The following is an 11,236-nucleotide window of genomic DNA, read 5'->3' as shown; positions in this document are numbered from 1 at the left end:
GCCGACTAAAAAAACGAGGTACCAATAGTTACCGCGACCGACTAGTTTAGTCGGTAGCCGAGTATACCACCCCTGTACACAGTTGCCCCATCCGTTTATTTTCGGCACGATCGCGGTAAGATTCGTTGTAATTGTCATCAAAATACCCCCGTCTTTCGTGCCGCTGGTCTCGTTTTAACCGCAGCGCATTTTCTTGCCCAACGAAACTGTTCGACAGCCTGTTTGAACCTAGTTAGTTGTCGTCGTGTCGTGTCGGGGTACCACAGTTCTATTTAGTTCAACGGGAAACTTGAGTTAGCAGTTAACGAGGTAATAGGTGTACGGTTGGTATTATAACTCATCGATGTTTATATGAGTTAGTTTAATTTAAACAAACTTATGCCAGGCGTTGTGTACAAACTTTTACAATGACGTTTATAGTTTGTTGTAGTTGAATTGGAATTGACTTCCCTGGCGTTCATGGTTGACTGTATAGCTGAATGTATGTTCCGTATGAATAATACAAGCTATAGATAAAGGTTGACGAAGCAGATTCAGTTGGTGAAACGTAATGCATGTGAGGCATTGGTAGAAACCTGTATCTAGAATATTAAGTCAGTTTTACCACCGAGTCGAAGGTAATATTCAACTACGCTACTGGTATGAGTCCTTTCAACGCAACAATCCATATCCTCATTGGTTGAACCAGAACGTTCGTTGGCTTTGTTGGTCCACAGTTGTTGGCTCCACCAATGGAAAGCGAGCGAGAATGAAACATTGTTTTGCTTTTGTTGTTCGACAAAGCTTGAAGTAAGGAAATGGTTGTAACCCAGGCTCCACACGCAATGTTTGGTTTGTTATATCATTGAGGCGAGTGTTATAAAATACATCGCAGTATATTGTATGGAGTTCTTAGATATGTATAATGAATCTAATGTTAATTTCACAGATACTGTTAGCCTGTTAGGTGTGTTGTATAAAGTGGTGAAGGCAAAACATGGACCCCGAGGATATTCAGGAACAAACTAAAGTAAGAAACCTCAACGTTGTATAAATAACGTTTACGAGCGTTCTATTGTTGCTATAGTCGTGCGTCATGTGTATGACGTCATAGGGGAATGTGCTTCTGTCGTATTCGATGTTTAAAGGGCCTAAACACAACCCACGTCACTTTTATTTTTTATGGTAAATTCATAAAGCGACCGTTTTATTGATTCCAAAAATACTTTGCTTATTAAAATTGGTCCAGTATAGGCGGAGATATTCGTCCTCAAACAGTGATCTCTAGCGCTATCTTTTTTTTACTACGAGCTCCGTGATTGTGACGTAGGAACGTACTAGTCACGTGACTGATTCATTCGTAAAAGCGAAACCTGCGTTTTTTTGCTTTTTTTTTGTTCTCTCGTTTCTCGCTGAAAACACTGCCTCTCGCCTTTCTGAATGAGAGCGGCCACGCTTCAACAATTTTGTTACGTGTTTGTCACGTGGGTAGTACACTTCTCAATTTTTTTCGCCACGCAACTTTCAAATCAGTTTTTTGAATTTCACGGTGTTTGAGCTGGAATATCTTTGGTTATACAGAACCGATTAAAACAAGTAAGGTGTCGTTGGAATTAGAAAAACACACTCTATCGATTAAAGCGAAGTACATTTGGGGTGTGTTTAGGCCCTTTAAGTCACCTCAACGGGAAAACGGGTCGCGGAATAAGACGGGCATTTTTTAATCTGCTTTTACGGGTACCCAGTGGTCGCTTTAATTAGGGATGAAATCAGTAAAAAATAGTTTTTAAAAAAATATATAAAGTTCACGTGGCAAAGACACTAGCACAGCTGGTAGGTTAACTACAAGTTGCAGAATACTGTAAAATATAAAAATAATTAAACTTATTTTAATAATTTATACCACAGGGATTGTTCAAATATAAGATATACTCATATAATAAAAACATATTAATAATATGATATTAATATGGAAAATATATTCGAAATTCAGTCATTTCCACTTGGAGATAATTTATGAAAAGTGGCTTGTGCCAAAAACAGAGTAGCAATACCCATTTTGTAGCAAAAATGTAAACTTAAATCAAAGTTATTATCAACTTTCTGTTATTACAAGTAGGGATGCACATTACAGAATTTCGAATCCATGAGATTCAAAACCTTTTGTATTCGAATCTATTTACGGGATTCGGTATTCTATTTAATGACGTCATTACACGTCATCTCATATACTATATTAACAATTTTTGAAACTTATTAATTTTGAAAAAAAATATTTTTGTGTTTGTGGGACTTTCGAGAGTAAACGTTTCGTAACGTCTTTTCATAGCCTGCTCTACGTTTCATGACGCAAAAACTACCCAATAGTACAATTTTTGATCATTTTACAAGTCAAGATCCAACAAGGCTGTTATGAAAGCGTCAATAAACTGACTTTTGTGGGTAAATTTTTTTTTTCCTATAAATATAAAAAGATTAAAAATTCTAGATTCGGAATTCTAGATTCGAATTAAAGTATTCTAGGATATCCTAGAATACCTAATTATTCTGTAATGTGCATCCCTAATTACAAGTTCATATATATTTGTAGGATACAAAATATATCAATTGAAGTTCGAACAATACCCATTGTCGTTCAAACAATACCAATTGTTATGCAATAATATAATGTAGGTATCACATGTTAAAACTATAGCAGTAGGGCAGGGAAAGAATGTTTAAACTTGATTTTCAAAGTGTGCAGTATTATTTCGTGTTATTTACGTGTATTCCTAATAATAAATACACTTAATATTCAAAATTAACAATGATTTTAAACTGTCCTGTCTTATCCTGTGTGTTTTTTCGAATATGTAAAATTTCACTTGTTGTGCGAATCAATAAATAACTCCTTATGTGTTTTATTATATTTCTTTGTATTTTTATCAATTAATAAAGGAATGATAGCACTGAATCGAATAGTTTGATTTGAAAAATATTGAGCAATATGTGCTTAAGTGTCCCATGTTTTCCCACTCTATATTTATGTTTAATTGTTACTATCATGTGCAGAATGTTCTATAGAGGCTAATACACCTCGCATGCTCGCTGTCGAGTTATAACATGGGCGTCTTCTTATATACACCAGACACACATGGTGTATTCATATAACAGGGGTGTTCTGTTTCATACACTTCATGCCAGCTTACAAGTTACCACTTATGTAACTTTTTAGGTGATTTTTTTCTGTATGGCTGACAAATTGGACAACCCATTAGTGGTATTGTTTGCTTAAAAAAAATATAAAAACAGACGTTCTAAAATATAAAATGACCGATAAACAAGTTAGTAAGCAAGACAGTATATTGTAAACCGACTGAGTTAACACCTTGCACAATCTATAAAACAATTACACAACCGTTCAACAGCGAGAACTAACTGCACACTAAAAAGCAAATCGAAACGGAAAACGCGCAAATTATTGTAATCAGTCCAACAGCACAGAAAACGACGAGACTTAAACACGTGAGCAATCAAAGAAACCAAGCGTGACAACAGTGATCAAAAGAAGTGAATAAAAGTGAAACAGTGATAAGGAAAACCAATAAAAATAGACAATGAAATCGACAAATTAAACATCGCACACAACAAAGACTGAAATAAGCTTATGGGGCTCAAAGCCCTCATACCCACAACGTAACACTAGCGCCATGCGAGGTTATATTTGCAACAAATAAAGATATCCAAAAACTGTATCTTATATTTTCCTTAGGAGGAAGAAGCGGGAAAGGAGAAGAAAGGATCTGAACCTGGAACATCTAGAGAAGTAAAGATCGCAAAACCTCACGTTGATCTTACATCAAGCAACGATGACACCAGCCATCCTTCAATAAGTGAACCTCAACCTACTGTTTCTTCACAAGATGTGTCCATACCTGCTCCTAAGTCAACCCTTGTGAGTTATATAAAATCAACCGTAAAGTTATACACATTCGTGTCACCAGACACATGGTGTATTCACACACCTCATGCTCACTGTCAAGTTATAACATAGATGTCTTCTTATACACCAGACACACACGCACGGTGTATTCATACACCTCATGCTCACTATCGAGTTATAACATGGGTGTCATGCATCGTGATGAAAAGTTTCATGTGTTACAGGGCGCACTCGCAACACCGATGGGTAATGTTAAATTTGGAAGTGCACATGCAGCAGTTAAAATTCACCAACACCCAGAACCTGCTCATGTCAACGTTCAACCACTTGGTGAGTTATCCTTGTTTGTTGATAAGCTGAGATTCACTAACCTCGTTTATTTAAACAGCTGAAAATCTACAAAGCCAGTTAGTTGATCGTTCGAAACAAGTTATTGGAGAATCCAACATGCCAATACAACTTGATCGTAATATAGAACCAGTAAGACTTGAGGTTTTAGATACAAGAAACAACTGTTCAGTAACCATCGACCAACTGTTTGACAAAACGTTGGAAAAGGCGCAACGTTATACTGAAGATCAGTCAGCAGAATATGCCAAACGGTACATAGAAAAACATGCTAACACTGTTTGGGTGGTTGGACCTCCAGGTGTTGGGAAGACCACTCTTTTAAAAATGATGGTAAAACAAATTCTTAAGCATGAATTCCTACCTGACACTGAGTACATCTTCTTTATTAAAGTGAAAGACATCGACTTCAACAAAGAGGTGACACTACTAGAGTTCCTAACCACCAACAGCAGGGTTAAAGTCAATTACACTGAAGAGGAAAGCAAGGCTTTAATTACATTCTTACACAACAATCCAAATGTTGCCATCTTCTTCGATGGATTGGATGAAGCTTCAACGAAAGAATTCGCCATGACCTCCCACGTGTATAAACTTGATGGGAAATACAAACCGGTCGATATCATGCAAAATTTGTTCAACCTCACATTGCTACCCAAAGCTAAAATAGTAGTCACATCTACACCAGATCAAATGTTCAACCTGCAACATTGTTATCGACCTACTTCTCTATTTGAGGTTCTTGGACTCCTGGAAGAAGCAAAGAATAATCTTGGAACACAGCTTTGTGGAGAGAAGTACCCAGCCATCAAGAAAATATTGGACCAACAACCAAACCTTGCTCATCTGTGTTATTTTCCAATTAATTTTATTCTCATTGTGTCTTGTTTGCTATCAAACGAAGGCAGTGATATTAAAACAATGACTCAAGTTTTAATCTTTTCCATGACCAGGTTTGTAGAGTCTTCCCATTTGAAAGAAGAGGTTCCCCTGGATAAAGTCGGAGCTGAAATGGTCAAACTTGCTCGCCTTGCATATGAGGCTCTTCAACAAAGAAAACTTGTTTTCGAGAAAAGTGACTTTGATGATGTGAAGCTGGCTGATGAAATGGTTACAAACTTTTTTCACACTTATGTCGATAAATCATCTGGAATACAAATGAAAATCTTGAAAGGAAATAAACGAAGTTACTTCACCCACCTCATCTGGCAGGAATTCTACACAGCTGTATATTTAATGCTCTTTGTGTCGTATCGTGAGTTCGAACAACTCAAATCCATCTTTAAAGATACGCAATGGAGCGTCGTTGTAAAATTTATGTTCGGAATCTGTAATCCTCATGCATATAAACAACTGAAACTTATTTTTCCCGCTACGATGATTAAAGATTACGAAGAGAAGAAGAAGTTCATGAAGTCATTGGTGATGGAATCATTAAGTTCAGCCAGGGGCGAAGATTTGATCCGACGGTTTGGTTGGCTTCATGAATACAATGACGATAAATCTTCAAAGAAATTTAAAGATAGTCTTCCCGTTGAACTTAAGATGGAAGTACCAAGTCATCTTTCTGAGGTTGGAGACATAGTTTATGCATTGAAGTCGTTTACAAAACCACACAAGTTGAGGTTGGATTCAAATAACACAACCACTAAAGTTTTGGAAACTTTGCTTCGTGGGGTTCATGGCACAGCTACCACGGTTCGTATAAATATAGTGTGTCTATGGTTATTTAATCCAAGCTATTCTAATTCGCTGCAACATCAGGTTCAGAATGGAATACAGTTTTAATTATTTTAAGTGAAACATAAAAAAAGACTTGTTTGATATTTTGGTATTACTTAATATTTCTCTTTTAAATCTCGGTACAGATTACAGAGTTGACCATCGTCGGTTACATGGAGATGAAAGATTCTCTCATGGAGTCACTTCTACTTCATCTTGATGCGATGGAGGAGCTTTGCTTTATTCGTGTTACAAACCTGAGTCCTTACATGGAAAGCTTATCAAACGCAATCAACCAACGTTCCAATAAAGTTTGTATTTTTATTCCTACTTTGATTAACCAAATTATATTTAAATAAAACACAAGATATAAACTGTTATAACTGATAATATAAATATCATTATTTAGTACTATAAATATTATTGTCGCGGTCGACTGAGCTCGATCAAAAACAAATCAGAAATAAACAATAAAACGGGTTTCGGAACAAAAACTTTGTTTTAATACTAGATGGGAACAGTTATTATTCCATTTTTTGCTGTAACGTAAACAAAGCCAAAATGTAGCAATTGCTGAGTTCCTGACTTGTTTAAGTTTACTTTGTTCGCGAGCATTGTAATTATTAACTTGCTTATTGGACAATTTTATACACTATGGTAAAACTATGCTCAGTTAAGAATATTTCATAAAGTTTAATTTGGTTAAGTTTAAGGTAGATTTTGAACTTCGTGCTTTTGACCGATACTTACTCGCTGATTATGCGGTTTTAAATCTTAAAGTGTAGTCTAAAATTTATGAATATATAATATGATTTGATTTCAATCAAGAGAAAGACAATCTATATAACCACTTACGTGCTCAATAAACGTCATAATTATTTATGTTTGAGCATAATAAACATTAATGACAAACAAATATAACTGTGACGTAACTATCACGTATTATTACTACATATTATTACATATCAATGGACATTATGTTTATTCATTGTTTTCAGATTCAACTTGAATTGGTGCAACAAAAATTGTGTGGTCGTGACGCCATATACTTGGCTGGATGTCTTGGCAACATATCTAGGCTGGTTATGTGGGACACCTATATTTCAAGTGATCAATGTCGTGTATTGAAACAAGCGATACAACAACTTCCATCCATCCAGGTTCATCAACTTTATCCAGATATTTTATCAACTTATCCCAATGTTACACGAAACTGGTTACATTAGGAATAAAATTAGATGAATGCATTTGATAAATGCGAGCGTTAGGCAACACCATAAGAACAATGCTGCCATAGTCAACCAACATATAACAATAACATTATCACTGTTTGAAATGCAGAATTGAATTATTTTGACAAAAATTAACTAACATTAAGTTTTGGGAAAACCTTTTTGTAGGATTTTAAACTGGTTTGTCTCGGAGGTGGATTTGGTTCCGGAAGCCTTGAACTTGTGAAATGGTTTGTAGGATTCAAAAGGCAAACCAAGGAGAAACCAGGAATTATGGTATTTTGTTGAAACAAAAAAATATTTAAATTTCAACCTAATTATTCCACCCAGCCTAAGGTAAAGATCGCAAAACATCATGCAGCTCCTACATCAAGCAACGATGACACCATCGATCCTTCAATAAGTGAACCACAACCTACTGTTTCTTCACACGATGTGTCGACACATGCTCCTAACCCCACCCAGGTGAATTACAATCTTCATTCATTGCTTCACTATTTTGTTATTGCTTTGTACAAATGTTGTAATAATATCTTGCAACCATAAAAATAACACTGTAATTGAAAGTAATGCTCCCTATCATCAGGTTCGATTTTAACCCAAGCGTTTATTTTGTTTGTGATCAACAGTTTGAATCTTCATCAAAATGTTGGATTGGATCAAGTGGAGGAAAGTTGGAGGTTGGAGGATGTGAGTTGGTTGTTCCTCCTGAAGCATTGGAGGAAGATGTGGAGATTAAACTGACTGCATCACTTCCACTAGAGGTCAATCTACTTCTTACATTTGTTTCCATAGTTACAGTTTACCATGTTTAACTGATATATTTCCAGAGTAAATATCTTGAAACTCCCAAACTTCAATGTGAACCAGCATCTCTTAAATTCAAAGAACAAGTGACAATAAAGTTACAAACTCATGTTGTCTTGGATAAAGAAACTGTTAGAAGATGCAAGGTTGGTATGTTTATTGCACTTTGTATCATTAAATGCAGGTTACATTGGTTTATACAAGACGACTGTTCATTGGGGTAAGGAAGCAAAAATTTTACAATTGACAACTTTATAAATAAATTTTTGGAACAGCTGAAATTAAACTATAAATGTTGGTGTTTTGTTGCAATTTGTATAAAATACACCACATTTCGGATGGATTGAAACATTTAGATACACAAACCATAAAAAGCATAATACTATGGTTGGTGGTGTTTTAATAAATATGAAAAAGTTCATATCATCTATTGTTTCAGCTTCTACACAGTGAGGATGGAATAACTTGGGAAGAAACCAAAACTAAATTAGAGTTTTCTGACAATTTCATCTCATTTCAAACCAACCACTTCTCATGGTGAATTCATGTTTGTTGGTTCTGTTTACTCCATGTTTGATATTTGTCTTTCTTACAGGTGGAAAGTTATTTTTGAAATAATAGAAAAAAGTGTTGCTTTTTTATATAAAGTTCAACTGAATTTCTTGCTTTACCAAAACGCTGGCGCCGTGGTTTGGAAAGTTTGTTGGAATCTTGATTTAGCTACTAAAGAAAGTATCTTGCAAGAAAACAAATTCTCACAAGAAACCTGGATCGTACCGTAAGTTCCGTTTAAAATGTGGTTATTCATTTCTTTGCATGATGACATTGAATTAGCAAATTTCCCTCGCGTGGCCGGGCATCGACAATCGTTAAACGGTTTGCTTAAGAACACATTCGCTCATACGCTTCTGTTTATAAACAATCTAATAATCTCATAATATTTAAAGTGGAGGAAACGATTTGATTCTCTACATTGCACCTCGTGATGAAAACCCGAACGTTGGGATCATTCCATCAAAGATCACCATACCTGCCGATCAAATAAATAAATCGTGTCATTTTGACCGCCGGTTTGAGGTTCAAGGCCAGTTTTCCAGTAGAATTTGGTTAAAAGCAAAACGTGATTGTGGGAATCTTCACGAAGAAGAGCCAATTTGGTTTCCGTTACCCAACACACAAGGTTAGCAATCATATGCATGCTTACATGACTTATATGGCTATGTATAAATCTGTTATAATTTGATATTTGACATGTCATTTGTGACGCTTTTTCGTGAGATTGCCGAATATACACCTAATTTACGAATAAATATAATGTTGCCGTTAAACCAATGAAACATAACAGTCAGACAGGGGAGCAGTAAGGCTACCACAAATCTGATATATGAGTAGGCTCTGTAGGGAAGCATCCAAAATATATAGTAGGGTGGGGTAAGACGGGACACCTTTTCATTCTCTTTTATCGTCCCAATTGCTAGTAAACAAAGATTATTTACAGAATTATAAAACCGTATCCTCACGACTCTCATAGACCATTGTTAAATGTTAAAAACACGATCAGGAAATTTAGGTGCTAAAGGTATTCCAGTCACATTCAAAATAATATCTTTACTTCAGTAATTAATAATTATTATTAACACTTTACCTCTTAATTATAAAGCAACAAATGTAAATTCAAGAAAATGAATAAGTTGTTGCAAATGTGTTGTTGTACATCACACCACGTGTTATATTCCCATTTGTTATTCATATATCTCTAACTCTTGATCTACGTGCCTGTTCATTAGAGCTAAGCTCTCTTTTTGCTGCGATATTTTAGGAACGGCTAAAGATTCAAATTTTTATTTTTGAATCGCTGTAGTAAGTTATTCCGACATAGTAACACAGAGATATCATTGTTAGATCGTTCCATTAATAATATCAAGAAACAAACCATTAAAATAAACAGCGCAACCATGTGACCGTATATAAACATGTGGTTGTCTTCATTGGTTACGACAATATAAAGTTTGACATTGATTGCATTTCAACAGTTCTGAACTAAACCATTGAATCCCAGGTCAACAACCGACCAATCAAATCGTTAATATGGTTGGGAACAAGTTGGACCACGCAGTAGTCCTTGGTAAGGATGTCAATATTCAGTCAAGTTCTTCCAAGGACTAATATGAATGGACCAATGCAATTATTGATTGAGCGCCTTTTTCGCAATGTGAGCGGCTGGAGGCATGTCGAGCCGCTTGGAAAAACGAGACCGTTGGCAGTTCTCTCTCGACTGTTAACAGCTCTCGACTGTTTCTCGACTCGAACTGTTTCTCGACTGTTCTCTCTCGACTGTTTGTTCGTGACTGTTAACAGCCATTTTATATCCTGTTGCTTTTTAGTATTGTTCATGAGAAAAGTTTATACGCGTGTAGTAATCGGAAAATTTCGCGTGTAGTAATCGGAAAAAAACAACGGAAATTTCCGTTACATGGTTTCAGTATAAGTTGATGAATAGGAAATCTAAAGCTCAGTTGTTTGTTGTGGTTGTATCACCTAATTCTTGTATAGCAATACTGGTGGTTGGTTAAAGGAGATGAAATACGTTTGACATCAAACACATTGCAACAATGTTGCTCCAAGTAAGGGAATGTTAACGATATGTAAACGAACGATTCAAAGCGTTTATTTAACACATGCCTTATGCGGGGTTGATAATTATAATCCCTCCCTTTGGGGCTTCAACCTTTATTTGCAACAAACCTAACCACTGTGGCGACTGAAACTTAGTCGGTCACATTCGGTATTGCGTAATTACTGTCACGTGTTATTTGCCTATCGCCATTGCGTAATTACAGACACTACCTTCTTCTGTTACCGTACTCTCTCAATTGCCCTTTTCTTACTGTTGTCGTTTTCGCACACGAAAGTGTGAAGTGTATTCACTCTAATAAAAACGATCTTGGACTCAACATCGCTACAATCGCTACAATTGGTGACCTCGACGTAGCAGGAACGATATTTCTGCAAACTGTCAAGAAGATGGAAAACGCTGTCGCACTCAAGCTGCCAACATTTTGGACGTCACAGCCTCGGGTATGGTTTCAGCAGGCAGAAGCGCAGTTTGCGTTGCGCAATGTAGCAGCGGATACTACTAAGTATTATTATGTAGTAGCAGCGTTGGACCAAGACACAGCAAAACGCCTGATCGATCTTCTGGAAAACCCGCCGCAAGAACAAAAGT

General features: G+C 36.1%; 1 protein-coding gene across 2 annotated transcripts; it reads left to right on the top strand.

Moving 5' to 3' along the window:
* Positions 1-923: 923 nt before the first annotated feature.
* Positions 924-10,975, top strand: LOC108950583 (NACHT, LRR and PYD domains-containing protein 13). 2 transcript variants are annotated; one of them, XM_026839484.1, is made up of 15 exons: positions 924-1,009; positions 3,731-3,913; positions 4,126-4,231; positions 4,290-5,947; positions 6,118-6,282; positions 6,970-7,131; positions 7,372-7,479; positions 7,534-7,668; positions 7,833-7,967; positions 8,034-8,156; positions 8,450-8,547; positions 8,606-8,788; positions 8,958-9,190; positions 10,070-10,204; positions 10,695-10,975. In XM_026839484.1, the coding sequence occupies exons 1-14, from the start codon at positions 977-979 to the stop codon at positions 10,174-10,176; spliced, it is 3,429 nt and encodes a 1,142-aa protein (XP_026695285.1). In that variant the 5' UTR covers positions 924-976; the 3' UTR covers positions 10,177-10,204; positions 10,695-10,975. The 2 variants fall into 2 exon arrangements, with proteins under 2 accessions (XP_026695285.1, XP_018672110.1); XM_018816565.2 differs by having other exon boundaries at positions 10,070-10,975.
* The last annotated feature ends 261 nt before the right edge of the window (positions 10,976-11,236 follow it).

The sequence above is a fragment of the Ciona intestinalis genome, unplaced genomic scaffold (genome assembly GCF_000224145.3).
Source record: "Ciona intestinalis unplaced genomic scaffold, KH HT000309.1, whole genome shotgun sequence".
Classification (NCBI taxonomy): domain Eukaryota; kingdom Metazoa; phylum Chordata; class Ascidiacea; order Phlebobranchia; family Cionidae; genus Ciona; species Ciona intestinalis.
The sequence above is the reverse complement of the archived record's forward strand: the minus strand, read 5'-3'. Positions and strand labels throughout refer to the sequence as shown.